The sequence below is a fragment of the Girardinichthys multiradiatus genome, chromosome 11 (assembly GCF_021462225.1).
Source record: "Girardinichthys multiradiatus isolate DD_20200921_A chromosome 11, DD_fGirMul_XY1, whole genome shotgun sequence".
Classification (NCBI taxonomy): domain Eukaryota; kingdom Metazoa; phylum Chordata; class Actinopteri; order Cyprinodontiformes; family Goodeidae; genus Girardinichthys; species Girardinichthys multiradiatus.
Window position 1 is genome coordinate 36,767,093 of NC_061804.1, and position 16,152 is coordinate 36,783,244.

A 16,152-nucleotide genomic window follows, 5' to 3' on the forward strand; every position below is an offset into this window, starting at 1 on the left:
AATTTAAACAGTGTGAAATAAAAAATAAAAAACAGGCCAAGAAACATAAACCACACACAATATAAAAAGTAGAAGATATTTTATTTATCTCATAGATGTAACAATACTCAAAAAATAGGAGCTGGTCTTTCCTCTTTGACAACAAAGTTTCTGTCCTCAGTTAGCTTAGGTAAGCTGTGTAATTCTGTTTGCCCGTCACAATTTACTCCCCACATTTAAAACTTGTCCGTTGTGACTGAAGGATAATGTGGAAATAGCAGAGGTGAATAAACATTGATAGGGGCCCAAAATGTCTTAGAGTGTCTCTGCCATATGCTTTGAATTACACCAGGGTAGCAGATAAAACAAATTGTGGCAGAAAATACACAAAATTATATACATAAAATAAAGAAAGTGAACAAAAACCCTTTGGTTAATGACTGTTAGGATTGGTTTAATTTCATAAGTATCCCTTGAACAGACATTTTGTCAGATTACATCAACAAACATCAATGTATTACATTAGGGTTTATGTGATATCAGTCAGTCAGTAATTTTCTACCACTTCTTCCATAGTGGGTCGCGGGGAAGCTGGTGCCCATCTCCAGTGATCTATGGGCGGGAGGCAGGGTACAGCCTGGACAGGTCGCCAGTCTATCACAGGTTTATGTTATATGTTAATAGAGAGTATTGGATAATGGTGAAGTGGAGAAGATGAGAATGATATATAAATGTGCCATGCCTTTTTATTCTGCTTTCCAGTCAATAATTTGTAGAGTCCCATTTAACTGCCATTACAGCTATTTGGTGGTATGTCCCAGTTTTGCAAATTAAGAGACTAAAATTCTTGCCCATTCTTTGCAAAATAGCTCAAGCTCAATCAGATTGGATGAAGACCATCGCTGAACATCGATTCTCAACTCTCGCTATATTCTTATTGTATTTAGGTCTGGACTTTGACTGGGCAATTCCAACACCAGAATATGCTTTGATCTAAACCATTCCATTGCTTTTGGTAAGGGTTCCTGTCCTGGTGGAAGGAGAACCTCCATTCTCAAGTCTTTTGCAGGTTTTCTTCCAGGATTATTTTGTGAATTTTCATTTATCTTCCCATTAGGTCAGACCAGCTTCAGACCAGCCTCCCCTCAGCATGATACAGCCACCATCATGCTTTTCAGTGAGGATAGTTGTTCAAGGGAATGTGCAATATAAGCTTTCTGCCACATATAGTGTTTCTTATGTAGGCAAAAATGTTTTATTCTCGTCTGATTAGAGCACCTTCTTCCACGTGTTTTCTGTGTGCTCTACATGCCTTGTAGCAAACTACAAACTCAAATTGTTATGGCTTTTCAAAATGTTTTGAATTGAGGAGTGCACAGTTAATAGCTTTCTTGTCGATGGATTGTCCTACTTGAGCAGCACAATCTGTCTGTAGCTCCTGCAAAGTCATCACAGGGCTTTTGTTTGTTTCTATGGAAAATGCACCTCTTGTCCTGCCTAACGGCATGTTTTAGGTTTGCAGTTGTTGCCATACTTTTTTCTATTTTCAGATGGTGGTTTGAGTAGTGGTCGGTGAGCTGTTTAGAGCTTTGAATATTATTTTTAAACCTAACCCTGCTTTACCGCAAGTTTATCCTTGCCTTGCTGGTGTTTTCCTTTGTTTTTATGATGCTCTTTGTTCACCAATGTTCTCTAAAAAACCTCTGAGGCCTTCACACACAAACTGTATTTATACTGAGATTATTTCAAACACTGGTGGACTCTGTTTACTATTTAGGTAAATTCTGAAGGTTATTTGTTGCACTGAAGTTTTTTCGAGGGTATCAGAGTAATGGGGACTGAATAGAAAGGCATACTACTATTTTATTTCTAAAAAAGGTTTTAGAACCACTTGTCAATTCCATTTCATTTGCTATGTTGGTTTATCATGCAAAATAACAATAAAATATATAGAAATTTGTGGTTGTCACATAAATGAGAAAAAGCTATCCCCTATTTCCTATTTAAAAACATGATATGTCTCTCATTGATATGTTGGTTTTCTTTTTCGTTTAGTGAGAATTCTAATTTAACAAAGATTTATTCGCAGTGGCATTAACGCAGTACTCCCTCCCAGGCGTTAAGTGGCGCTGTCTAGCTTTGTGTTGAGTTACTTTTAATGAGCAGAGCAATAGCCTATCTAAAGCCTGTGTGTCGCACGTAGCTTTCATCTTAGGTATCGGTTGGCATTTGGTAAGTTGCACACCTTATACTCACATTAAACTCTTTTATTGCTAGAGGAATGAACAAAATGTTTCTCTTTTAGGTTTATCATGGTGTCAAAATATTTAATATTGCGTTGCGAATACTGTTTCGTCGAGTGCCACAACAGCTAGCTTCCCCGAGCTAAAATAACAGCTAGGCGTTCTTGGTTTTACATTAGTTTGGTTTGTATGGATTATTACAGGCGAAAACGAAACATTGCGGCGCAAATAAGCTTGGATTGATTTTTTTTTTCAAGTTGTATTCCGTCACCGAGTCTCGGGCTATTTTCTAACAGCTGTTCAGAGTCAAAGCTAAATATGGAAAGTAAGACTGCTCTACCCCGTCACCATGATCAGAGCCGAAACATAAGAAGCCGCCACCATGTTAAGCTCTTTGATTCCCTCGTACCTTTTTTGCATGATGATCAATTTAACTTAAATTAAGTCAATGCCAACGTAAGGGTACATGAAACGAGGCCTCATCGCTACTTATAGCGCATGTAGCAGGCATTTTGGATGTACCAGTACAGATTAGAATGAAAATGCAGCCAACCGAAAATGCTCCCTCCTGCGTTAGAAATGTGAAATAATTAACATAATGTTTTGTGGTTGTAACATATGGTTTTGTCACTCCAAGTCAAAATCTAAATAAAATTGTCTAGGAGACTTTGCAATATTAAAAAAAATAAAGCTCAAACACTAATGATGACTGGAAAAGGGGCGATGAAGTTCAAAATACTGAAGATGAAAACAGTCTATTACTTGTTTTTTGTTATGTTGAGACATGATATAGAACTTCTAAATTTTATCTTGCAGCTGAATTTAAATCAGTTATTTACATTATTGTATCTACAAATAACTGCAATCACTTGATAAATTATACTTTTTTTTAATGTAGATTAACAATTAAAATGGTTACATTGTTTTAAAATAAAGAATTCTCAGGTTTACATAGAAATTTTAAATCACAGAACTTTTTATGATTGTTTTGGCTTTTCAGTGGTTTAATGTCAATTTATTATATGGTGATTGTCCGTTTATTCAGCTAATACATCATGTTCGGGATGCATGATACATCTGCATTAACATCAGTATCGACAGATGTTTATCGTTGTTTTTTAAAGCATCTGCATTGGTCCTGTAAGTAAAACTGGTCCAATATTAATAACCAATGTTTATTTCCATCTTGTTGCTGTTTGTATAAATGTTTTGGGAGCGGGTTGGCCTTGTGGTGTGTGTTTGGGCATGTGATGAGGTAGCGCAGGATTGCTGTTTACCTGAAGCAGAAAATCAGTGTTGGTGTTTATTAGAGTCTGGCAGCTGGTTGAGTCAATATTGTTTCTGTGGTTCTTTTTAGGACTTGGCCTTTCCTGTTACTGAGTATCACGGCCCCTCTGTTTCTATTTTTTGCATATTTAACTTTCGGTATACTGAATAATAAGCTTAAATATAAAAAGACTGAGAAAATCAATTGGCTGGCAAAAAACGTATAACAGAATTCTCAGATTGCTACTACATTGATTTATAATACAAACAAAAATCTAGAAGTGATCTTTGTGTTATAGAAGCTTCATTCCATTAGTGCTCAAACAATCGTGAATAATTGATTATTGCAATAATTGTCAACTAATTTGGTAACCAAATAATCATTAACTGGAGTATACAGACTTTAAAACAGGCCATTTGCTCAAAGAACAACTCATTCAGAGCAGTAATTAGGCCAAAATTTTACAAAACAAATATACATTTTGCATTTAAGATGAAAAACCTTTGTCTGTAAATATGCTCTATCTAGAACTCCTCAAATGCCATAGCTTTAGCTTCACTTGGTTCAAATTCTGTAAAAACAAATCTCCTATTTAGCACCTTTTGCTATCCGATTATTAATTGAAAAAATAATCGACTGTTTAATCGATTATAAAATTGTTAGTTGCAGCCCAACATTCCATGAAGGCATTTTAAGTCAAAGTTGTGATTAGCTCTGTAATAGTCCGACATTATAATTCAATATTTTTTATTCATCATCAGTCCATAGGTTATAAGCTGTCTTCCAAAGATGGTTCGAACACATTATGGACCACCACGCTTGAAATCCAGGTAACATTCTTCAGATTTTGTTTTGTTTTTGTTTTTTTTCTTTCAAGTTTTGTGTTAAAGAATCATCAATGTTCATCCTAAATCTGATAAATGATTTAAAGTATTTGTTGCAAACCACCTGTTATTTTTTTTTTTTTTTTTGTATTCTGTCAGACCCTATGACGATTCTCATCGACATAATGAAGGGAGTTACAACCCAAACTCTAAAAGTCGAAGAGACGACCAGGGATACCATAACAAGGCACCTTCTAGCTGGAGAGAATCCAGAGGTAGAGGTAGAGGACGACCAGGGCCAGTTGGCAAAAGAGTTCCTGAAATGGGACCTCAACGGGAGCCACGATTTAATCACTGGAGGTCTCACAGTCAGGATTCCTTCCAATCCCACCCTCCCAAAATGGACCAACACCATAGCCATCGCAGGCAGTCTCCATTGCGTCTGAATCGTACCCCCCAGCATCGTTCATCCCCTCACAGTTCTGCACACGTACAGCAGAGTCAAAGGGGTCCACCTTTCCACGGCCACCCCTCAGGTCACAGGTCACCTTCCCCAAGACATTTTCGTAGCCACCCAGCTGACAGGAGACCAGGCTCTGCGACTGCTTACCGGGGATCTTTTAGGGGTCCCAGAAGGCAGTCAAGTTTTCCTCCACAAGATCAGCGGAGTCGAGACCCTCATCCAAGGGAAAGATCCTATGAACAGTCAGGTCATGGCATGAAGCGCTGGAATGAACCTGCATCGTTCTCTCATCCGTCAAATGGAGAGCATCGGCCCTCTGGGTCACAAAGGAGCCTCAGAGAAGTGCCAGGGAGAGGCTCATGTACAGAGAGGTACAAGCACGAAGCACCACCCCAAGCTGGGTAAAATTATAACAGGAGGAGGCTTGAAGTTTGCCACTTCTCCAAGTCACAGAAAGTTGTATTGATGAGTTCTGCCCTGCTCCCGATTATATTAATTACTTGGGATTAAATTGATTCTGATGTAAATGGGATTAAGAGGAGCATTACTTCTGTAATTGGTCTCTGAAAGTGTACCCCTCCTACCTGTTTCATTCTGTCATGGCTTCTGAAAGGCCTACTTTTAAAGATAAAAGTTAAACCTCCCACGTCCCACATAAAATGGCAATGGATCTGTCACTATAATGATTTTTCTATTGTTTGATGGATATGCAGGTGGTCATCTGAACAAGATTCCAGAAGGCAACGCGGTCCTGTGGAGAGGCAAGGCAGCAGATCCCACAGTCGAGAGAGGGCACAAGATGCCCCTCATCCGCCCCCTTACAGAGCCCCCCCATGGAAAGGAGGCCCTCCACCACCATCATCTTCTCACTACAGGAGCCTTATGGAGAGAAACGTTTCAGGACCCCGCAAGAGGAGAATATCAAACATCAGCATGCCCTCTTCACGGCCAGAACCGTATTATGGCAATCCGAAGTACCCTAGGAGAGAGAGACCTCATCTGATGGGTATTCCCAGGCCATTTGGTGGTCCACCATTGTCTTTTAGGGGTAGAAGTTACCTAAACAGGGGTCGGCAAATCAGAGCAACATCTCTCATGAGGCTGAGAATTCCCCCAACTATTAGACCAAGGCCTCGTTTGGGCGATATTGCTGCACAGGGACATGCTAGCTCTGTTTTTGCTATAAGGAAGAAGCGTTTCCAGATGAGGGCAGGTCCTCTAAGAAACGAGGAACCAAGAAGGCCAAAACCACAACAATCTTCACCCAGTGAGGACGACAAAGTCAGCAAATCTTCAAGAGACTCTGGCACAGGAAAAGAACAGGTGGAATCCCGCCGGTCGTTGAGCAAACACAGGTATGGTATTCTCCTTGTAGCACTGTTCGCAGGGGCTTGATGATGATGATGATGATGATGATTAAGAGGTCAACAATGTGTGAGCAGTGGAAGGTGGAGATGACATGAGCTAAATGTGCAACAGCCAATCAATAAGCAGCAAAGCCACCATTATTCTGAAAGGCAGCCCTAAACTACGTGCTACCTACGTCTGAAAATACCTACCTCAAGTTGGATGAAAAGAAGGTGTATTCTCCAGTTACAAACTACATTGTTAAAGCTGGCTTGTCAGTCCTGGCAAATGTAAAGTAACCTATGAAGAGGAGAAATTGGGAATCCTCTCTGAGCTCTGTGTCTAAAGCCTGAAAAAGCCTCTCTGCATGCTGTGAAAAAAATCTTCAGTCTCATAAAACTCCAAACTTACATCACATAAATGTGCTCTATTTCTGCTTGGCCTGGAGAGGAATCAGGATGACATGACCCTGACCTAAACTGCCTTCTACAGCTTTTAAGCTACTGGAAACCCAATCAGCCATAAACAAAGATTTGAATAGGAGATGCATCAACATTGCTTGCTGTGGCCCCATGATCGCCAGTAACTATTCACGGTTTCTGATAAAACAAAAACCAATCTTCAAGAAACTGGCACGCTGGAACGAGGACCAACCTGCAAGTAATACAATGAGAGGATGAATGGTGCCTATTCCCAAGAGAACAAAAGCCATTTTAGATGTTTGGATCATTTTAATATGCATGCAAAAAGGAAAAAAATGCATTTTCAGTCATAAACCAATTGTAACCATTTATGTGTCACTTAAACATGCAAGAAATGCTTGAGTCTAAAATAACTAACAAAGCAAAACATTTTAGAATGTTTTTAATCCACTTTATAGTCAGATATTGTCCTCACAAAGACATCAGATGTACATTTAAAGAATGGGAACCCAGATAATGGAGAAATAACCCAGGAAGGATCAGTAACCCAGCCTCCATTTTAAACGTTTTGCATCTGCCGATGTGTGAAAACTTGATGTTACACCATCAGTCCCTTTCTGACTACAGTGAAGAGGAGTCACCAAACAACTGTTTGGACTTAAGAAATGGAGGGCTCTGCTTCTTCTGAGTCACAAGAATTTCATCAGGATTTCCTGTTACTCCACATTTTCAGATTTGCCCTTAATATTAAATGTTTTAGAGCTGGATAATTACACAGGAAAGCTGTGCCTGACTCAGTTGTTTAGAGACAGCCATTTCAAATACCCGGAAAAGACCACAGAAAAATACTCAAAGGATAACTTAAATGGCAAAAACAAAATGGACTGTGGAAAGTGGACTCAAGATATAAATATCAGCAAACCTAAAAACAGCTCGCAAGTGGACTATTGTTATTTGATACATGAAGATCACGCATGGGGAACGTTTAACCGCACCACCATGTTGTAAATTTGTCAAAGATTTAAGATTGGTCAGCATCTTCTGTAATCCTCTACCCCATATCTTGTGTGACCTAAATCTATTGAAGCGGAACATATCAAGCCAGATGGATATCAAATCATTCACAAGCCAGGCTAATCCAACCAAGATCTGACACTGAAAGTGTCAAAGCCGGTCTGCAGTGGTAAAGCCCCATGGGTTTCATGAAGAGATGCTCCAATACAGTTCATGCATAAAAGAGCTTTCCAGAAGAGGACAGAGAAGAACTACAGATTATGACCGAAGGGCATATCGGCTTATTCCAACCTCTGAAAGAGAAGTACATGTGTTGGATGGCTGATTTGTGGGTCTTGCAAAGTCTTCAGTTAACCACCTTAAGATTCTGACTCAGAGGAATAAGAAACTAAGCCTTCTCATTCCCTTCAAACTGCAGATGTCTTCTAGACAATTTCTCGAACGGTATGCATCTTTCAAGACCCCTGGAATAATAAGCATTACCGGAGAATACTGAGAAAACATCAAGGATTGGCTGATGATGAATTCATCTGAAGTTCATTGTCCAAACAAACATCAAGTGATTAACAGGAAGATAGAAGATTTGATAGGATGCACCCAGTGTCTTAAAGTCCCACCTGGATTTGGCCGCTCTAACAATTGATGAATAAATGGAGACAACTCAGATTGGTTCAGGTTACAATAATAGGAGTAAAGAAGCATGGACATTCCAGGGTTTTTGTAAGTACCTAAGTAATGTGTGGTTTTATGATAATGTCTGCCTTCAAATCAGTTCTATTCTTTTCTAGTTAATTGTACATTACTTCTCAAAGCTGGCAGGGTAATACATTTTCTTTTTACCACTTGTTCTGTTTAAACACCAATAATGTGATAGTTGTGCTGTTGCTGGAATTAATTGTGAAAATTAAAACTCTACTGTTGTCGGTCCCTTCTCAGATCCTCTCCAATAGAGAAACGTGATCTTGTTGTTTTGTCTCATTGGCCACCGGGACCAAGCTCGTCCAAAGATGGCTCGCCTCCAAAAGGTCCCAGCCCAAAGTCAAAAACGGGTATGTCAGTTCCGCTTGTGATCTGGCTCACATTCTAATCAGCAGGCTTTTTCAGATATGATTTACATGTCTTTGGCTTATAAACTTGAACTTCTATTGGTAAAATCTGAGCTATAAACATCTCTTTTTGTTTTTCTGCTTAGATCACAGTTCAGATGGGGAAAGCACATCTTATAGACGTCTCTCAAATGATTCCAGATCACCTGAAGACAGGAAACGTGGATACTTGGATAAAAGAATATTTAGGTACCATAAATGTCACAATACACTCCCTGTCTTGTAAAAGTATTCACAACCTGAAGATAGCTTTCATAAATCATTTTAATTAGTACATGAGGTCCACCTGTATGTAATTTATTCTCAATATAAACACATTTGTTCATTGAAGACCTCCAAGGTTTGTTGGAGAACAATGATGACCATGAAGACCAAGGAACACAGCAGATAAGTCAGGGATATGGTGTGCAGAAGATGGCCCAACTGCAAACCTACTAAAACGTGGTTGTTGACCTAAACCTCGGATACTAATTACACAGCTGTCGACCCACATGTTGCTCGCCATGCTTTATTTGGTGGCTCTCATGACCGGTTAGAACGGTAAGCTAGCACAGCTATTACATTTTTAAAAATGTGCTACAGAAACATATAATGCACTCTACTTTAGAGACACATTTGCATTTGTCTCAATTAAAGTTGGTTCCAAATGGGGGATAGTCTCAAACATGACAGAATACAGGTCCTTCTCAAAAAATTAGCATATTGTGATAAAGTTCATTATTTTTCATAATGTCATGATGAAAATTTAACATTCATATATTTTAGATTCATTGCACACTAACTGAAATATTTCAGGTCTTTTATTGTCTTAATACGGATGATTTTGGCATACAGCTCATGAAAACCCAAAATTCCTATCTCACAAAATTAGCATATCATTAAAAGGGTCTCTAAACGAGCTATGAACCTAATCATCTGAATTAACGAGTTAACTCTAAACACCTGCAAAAGATTCCTGAGGCCTTTAAAACTCCCAGCCTGGTTCATCACTCAAAACCCCAATCATGGGTAAGACTGCCGACCTGACTGCTGTCCAGAAGGCCACTATTGACACCCTCAAGCAAGAGGGTAAGACACAGAAAGAAATTTCTGAACAAATAGGCTGTTCCCAGAGTGCTGTATCAAGGCACCTCAGTGGGAAGTCTGTGGGAAGGAAAAAGTGTGGCAGAAAACGCTGCACAACGAGAAGAGGTGACCGGACCCTGAGGAAGATTGTGGAGAAGGGCCGATTCCAGACCTTGGGGGACCTGCGGAAGCAGTGGACTGAGTCTGGAGTAGAAACATCCAGAGCCACCGTGCACAGGCGTGTGCAGGAAATGGGCTACAGGTGCCGCATTCCCCAGGTCAAGCCACTTTTGAACCAGAAACAGCGACAGAAGCGCCTGACCTGGGCTACAGAGAAGCAGCACTGGACTGTTGCTCAGTGGTCCAAAGTACTTTTTTCGGATGAAAGCAAATTCTGCATGTCATTCGGAAATCAAGGTGCCAGAGTCTGGAGGAAGACTGGGGAGAAGGAAATGCCAAAATGCCAGAAGTCCAGTGTCAAGTACCCACAGTCAGTGATGGTCTGGGGTGCCGTGTCAGCTGCTGGTGTTGGTCCACTGTGTTTTATCAAGGGCAGGGTCAATGCAGCTAGCTATCAGGAGATTTTGGAGTACTTCATGCTTCCATCTGCTGAAAAGCTTTATGGAGATGAAGATTTCATTTTTCAGCACGACCTGGCAACTTCTCACAGTGCCAAAACCACTGGTAAATGGTTTACTGACCATGGTATCACTGTGCTCAATTGGCCTGCCAACTCTCCTGACTTGAACCCCATAGAGAATCTGTGGGATATTGTGAAGAGAACGTTGAGAGACTCAAGACCCAACACTCTGGATGAGCTAAAGGCCGCTATCGAAGCATCCTGGGCCTCCATAAGACCTCTGCAGTGCCACAGGCTGATTGCCTCCATGCCACGCCGCATTGAAGCAGTCATTTCTGCAAAAGGATTCCCGACCAAGTATTGAGTGCATAACTGTACATGATTATTTGAAGGTTGACGTTTTTTGTATTAAAAACACTTTTCTTTTATTGGTCGGATGAAATATGCTAATTTTGTGAGATAGGAATTTTGGGTTTTCATGAGCTGTATGCCACAATCATTCGTATTAAGACAATAAAAGACCTGAAATATTTCAGTTAGTGTGCAATGAATCTAAAATATATGAATGTTAAATTTTCATCATGACATTATGGAAAATAATGAACTTTATCACAATATGCTAATATTTTGAGAAGGACCTGTAGATACTTTTTTTTCCCCCTTCAACTCGCTGCTACAGCTGAGAGCGCTACACTGCAACAGCGATTCCACAAGCTAGCGCAACATACACTGCGTGCAAAATAGAGCGATTTTATAATCAAAGTCAAAAACCAGATGTGAGAAATAGCGAATATAATAGATTTTTTTTTTTTTTTCTTGACTTTGATTTGGCAATGTGGCTCTTTTGGGGAAAGAAAAGTAGTGAGGTCACTGACTGAAACTGTCAGATTGTGCGACGTGAGCTTTAATCAAGCACCTTAGAAGCCCATGATGACTCTGGAGGAACTGTAGAGATCGTGGGTTTAGATGGTGAAAATTTGTCAATTATCCCACTGTAACTGTTTCGTACTCCTTTGACCTTTACGAAAGAAGGGCAATAAGAATGCTATTGCTGTGAGAAATGATAACTTTCATTGCATGTTTGCTGCCGACCACGTACGGGACGTTAAGTTTGAAAAACTGCGTGTTTGATTTGAGACAAACCACAAACTACCCATCTGCTTCAAGGACCCCCTCTCTGATCAGCCCACATTCTAAAGCATGCAAGACATCACGCAGAGGTTGTCATGTTTCATGCTGTGCATAAATGTTTTATTTAAAAGATAACTTGTGACACCATTGCAATGATTGGATGTAGATAAGTGAGGTGAAATCTGTGAATGAGGCTGATTGGTTTCTAGTGACGGGCAGTGGAGTGTGATGGGTCAGACCTCGGGACCTCCTTCGTAGCGATAAAACATTACTTCACCTCCCTGGGGTTAATCTTGTTCTCGGCTTGTCAGTCTGTTCCGTCCTTTAGATAATTGTTGACGTCAGCTTTATCACATGAGGCTCAGAACCTGCATCAATACAAGCATCTATGCACTATGCTGCAGACGGCAGTGTTTATCTCCTTCAGCACCCGTTTCACAAGTCTTCACACACCTCTCCCCTCACAAGACAGTTTTTGCCAATCTTAACAGGGATAAGACAAATGTGGAAGAAGGTGTTCTAGTCAAATAACCAAAGTTAAACATTTTGGAAACAGTGTGGTAGAAAACAAACTCTGCAGGGACTCTGAAGCTTGTGAGAGTTTAAGGGAAACACCTCCACCCCAATTGAGATTACAGTGAAATAGTTTAGATCAATGCATGTTCATGTGTTTGAATGACCCAGTCGAATTCAAGTCATAAATCAAATTTAGGTCTATGAAAGGACTTGGAAATTGATGTCTTTAAACTCCGACTGACTGACCAAGGAACAAGCTATTCTGTCCAACCAAAAAGACTGGACAACACTTTCAGTCTCTAGATGTGGAAAGCTGGTTAAGACATACCCCAAAATCTTGCAGTTGTAATTCCTGCAAGAAGTGGTACACTTCTCAGGTTTCCATTTGTAAAAAAATAATGAAGCCATGTATTATTTTGTTTCCAGTACTCATCATGAATCATTTTTTCAGACCCGCTAATGTGATGCACGACAGCAACAGACCTGCAAGGCCAGCTTTCAGGAGACCAGGACCTATGCTGGTAAGTGAATACAGGATGAAACACAGTTGTCATGCATTAATTCATGGCTGTGTTGTATTTGTTTAATTTAGTTGTATAAGGAATAGTGTCATTGTATACAGTGAACCTTCTGCTAATATATTTTACAGCGGCCGAGGATTCCTGGTGGTTCAAGGAATACGGGCCCAGACCTGTCGGAAAATGTCAGAAGACCTCTGATGGTATGTGAAGCACTTAATGTTAACAGGTCTTCAGCTTCCAGTTCAAGTATTCAAAATGTTCATGAATCTCTTTAACTAAAATCGGAATTTCTTGTTTTTTACAGGAGACTTTAGTGCCCCGTCCTTTTCCGAATCAGAGACCAGTGTTCAAAAAAAGCTACAGCATCGTGTCTAAGTACCGCAACATGAGGGTGATGCGTCAGCGTGCGCCTTACGGGAGAGGACCCAACCAACAACGCTAGCAATAACCTCTGGTGAGTTATGCAAATGTTATTCCACTTTAATGCTTTTGTCTTCTTCATTATTGGTGTCGAAATGTTTCGTTTAGAGAAGAAACGTATAGTTAAGTTCATGATAATTCCATTTGGATAAACTGTATTGTGCCTTTTTTTGACACAGGTACCAAATTGTGAATGTGGAGCTTAGAAATGCTGAAATATCCCATACAGAACATCTCTTGTCAAGGTGGACTGCACAAACCTGCCCAGCCTCACCTCACACCTGACCAGCTTGTATGTTGTGAAAGTGTCCCTGCTAAGATGTGGTCCCTGGTGTTTTATTTGCTTTATTTAACTACTACTGTACCAAGTTTTAAAAGTTTCTAACTGTTCCATCTTCTTTTTTTGACATTTTGTGGTTTGGGAGAAGTTGCTTAGAATATTCTTGTTAGTCCTGATTTGACTCAAAATGTGTTAACATTTTCTTTTGTTTACAAGCAGCAATCAAACATTGACTTACTTTGACTATGTGACTTTGTAAACTTCTACTGTTATCATGTCAGAGGTTCACTCTAAATAAAATTAGAAATGTAAAACAACCTTGGTTCTTCATTTACTTAGTAGATAAATACTACAAAATATAAATATAAAAAGGCCTGAGATGTGGGGATTGTTCACTGTCTTGCCTGAATAGCAGGTTTTATGTAAAAAAAAAAAAAGCTGTGATTATATATAACTTTTTAGGTGTAGTGCTCATTAACAAATGTCATCTTGGGGCACTTTACTAAACAGATCCCATTTCTTTTCGGAAATACGCCATATTGCCAAAAGCATTCGCTCACCCATCCAAATAATTGAAATTAGGTGTTCCGATCACTTCCGCGGTCCCCGGTTTTAAATAATCAAGCATGTAGGCATGCAGACTGTTCCCACAAACTTTTGTGAAAGAATGTGTTGCTCTCAGGAGCTCAGTGAATTCCCGTGTGGTACTGTGATAGGATGCCACCTGTGCAACAAGTCCAGTTGTGAAATTCCCCCCAAAATATTCCACCATCAACAGTCTGGTATTACCATAAAGTGAAGGTGATATGGGAATGATAGCAACTCAGCTATGTAAACTGTTGGAGTAGTGGATGCTGATGAGCTTTGTGGATTGGGTTTCCATTACTGAGTGGCTGCATCCATCAGTACAACAGTACCTATCTAACTGTATTATGCCAGCTGTAAAGTCTGGTGGAGGGTTGTTCTTCAGGAGTTGGGTTTAGCCCCTTAGTTCCAGTGAAAGAATCTCTGAATGCTTCAGCATACCAAGAGATTTTGGACAATACCATGCTACCATCTTTGTGGGAACAGGTCCTCTTCCAACATGACAATGGACCAGTGGACAAAGCAAGGTCTATTAAGATAAATGGACTGGACTTATTTAGCCCCTTTCTAGTCATACAGACCACTCAAAGAGCTTCACATTAGAGCCACATTCACCCAATCACACTCACTAACGCTCAGACATTCATACACCGATACACAGAACGGCTTGAGGTTAAGTGCCTTGCACATCGACATATGGCAGAAGGAAGCTGGAATTGAACCCACAACCTTCTGATTGCAAGACTGATTCCTACCGAGCCACAGTCACCTCGGTGAGAGCCAGGAGAGCCAACATCAGTCTATGACCTGACAAATGTGCTTCAGGAAGAATGGTCAAAAATTCCCATTATCATGCTCCTAAACCTTGTGGACAGCCTTCCCAGAAGAGTTGAAGCTGGTATTGCTGCAAAGGATGGACCAGCATCAAACTGAACTCTACATATTAAGAATGGGATGTCATTTAAGTCCATATGTGAGTCAAGGCATTTGAGTGAATACTTTTTTCAATATAGTGTATATGGACAGTTTAGTCCAATCACATAGATTTAATTACATGCATTCCAGTTTGACCCTAGTTATAAATGTTGTCATGTTCAGTTTTAGCAATCCCCCCTGAACAAGCATGTAGTGACAGCGGATGTCTGAGTCCCTTGACTTGATAGGTATTTGCAAAATCCTTCGGCCTGGACTGCATGTGGCAACAGTGGAATGGAACAACTCCCCTTTAAATGATATGGATTATTTAATCAAGGAGCTCTGTTAAGTCATCTCTGTGTATGGTTAAGCTATCAGTAACTGCATTGTACAATCCCCAGTCTGACCTTTCTTGTATATTATAAGACATACATTCTGAATGTCAAATTATTTCACTACCACCCGCTCTGACTGCTGAAAGGCATTTTGATGACACTTTGAGAGGATTAATTACAGAAGCAGCTAAACATTTAAATGGTAACTCTGGAGGAGCTGCAGAAATCCACAGCTCATGTGGGAAAATGTTTTGGCAGCACAACTCATAGAATCCACAAATCAAACCTCTTTGAAAGACTTGCATGAAGAAAGCCATTTTTAACATTTACAGTGTGCCACAGGTTTTGGAGGGGCTGAGTAAATGTGGAAGAAAACGGGCTGATCAGATGAGACCAAACTTTCACTTTTTGGTCCATATGTAGAGCCCCACCTGTTGCAGAAAACAGACACTGCACCTCATGCTGAACACAGCATTTGTAACTTTGAAGCATGACCTCAGCATACTGTATATCCAGGTGCCCTATGAATGTCTCTGAGGTTTGTTAGAGAATATTAGTGAACAAACAGCATCTTGAAGAGTAAGAAACACAGCTGTGAAATCAATAGTAAAGTGGAGAGGTTTTAAACAAAGGTTTTAGAAAAATAGCCCAAAAGAAAATAATGTCAACTAAGACAAACATAGCCAAGTATAACCAACAAAACGGACCTCCTTGAGCACATGGTCTAAACAAACATAAGAGCTGTTTACCAAATGTGTGCACCCATATTAACAAACAACTGCATTCTACTGACATTATGGAAGAACCATATAATTTAATAAAAGCTAGCTCAGAAATGGCTGGAGGAACCTTCACACAGAGTAAGGTTAAAGTTATGTTATCCCTTTAAAGCACATTCAAATCATCAGTTATATGGCAACAAAATGAAAAAGTTCAAGGATTAAGTATAGTTTCACAAGACAGTAGCCTCTATTTTCTGTACTATTTAAGGCTGATTAACTAGTATGAGACAGTGAAGTGCAGCCAGAAGTGATTCCACTCTTTTTCCCTATAATTTTAAATGCAGTAAAACATGAATTGAGGTAGTTTGATAGAATTTTGAAAACTGAGCCTATTGTCAACAGGAGATGTGGGAAGAA

The 16,152-nt window shown here is 39.9% G+C and overlaps 1 protein-coding gene across 2 annotated transcripts; it reads left to right on the forward strand.

Annotated features, from left to right (window-relative positions):
* The first annotated feature begins 2,120 nt into the window (after positions 1–2,120).
* On the forward strand, positions 2,121–13,495 carry si:ch211-114c12.2 (uncharacterized protein LOC336578 homolog). 2 transcript variants are annotated; one of them, XM_047379133.1, is made up of 10 exons: positions 2,121–2,211; positions 4,251–4,319; positions 4,473–5,147; positions 5,490–6,131; positions 8,496–8,608; positions 8,752–8,854; positions 12,409–12,478; positions 12,607–12,678; positions 12,783–12,932; positions 13,078–13,495. In XM_047379133.1, the coding sequence occupies exons 2-9, from the start codon at positions 4,279–4,281 to the stop codon at positions 12,918–12,920; spliced, it is 1,854 nt and encodes a 617-aa protein (XP_047235089.1). In that variant the 5' UTR covers positions 2,121–2,211; positions 4,251–4,278; the 3' UTR covers positions 12,921–12,932; positions 13,078–13,495. The 2 variants fall into 2 exon arrangements, with proteins under 2 accessions (XP_047235089.1, XP_047235090.1); XM_047379134.1 differs by lacking the exons at positions 12,409–12,478; positions 12,607–12,678; positions 12,783–12,932; positions 13,078–13,495 and adding an exon at positions 8,997–9,205.
* The last annotated feature ends 2,657 nt before the right edge of the window (positions 13,496–16,152 follow it).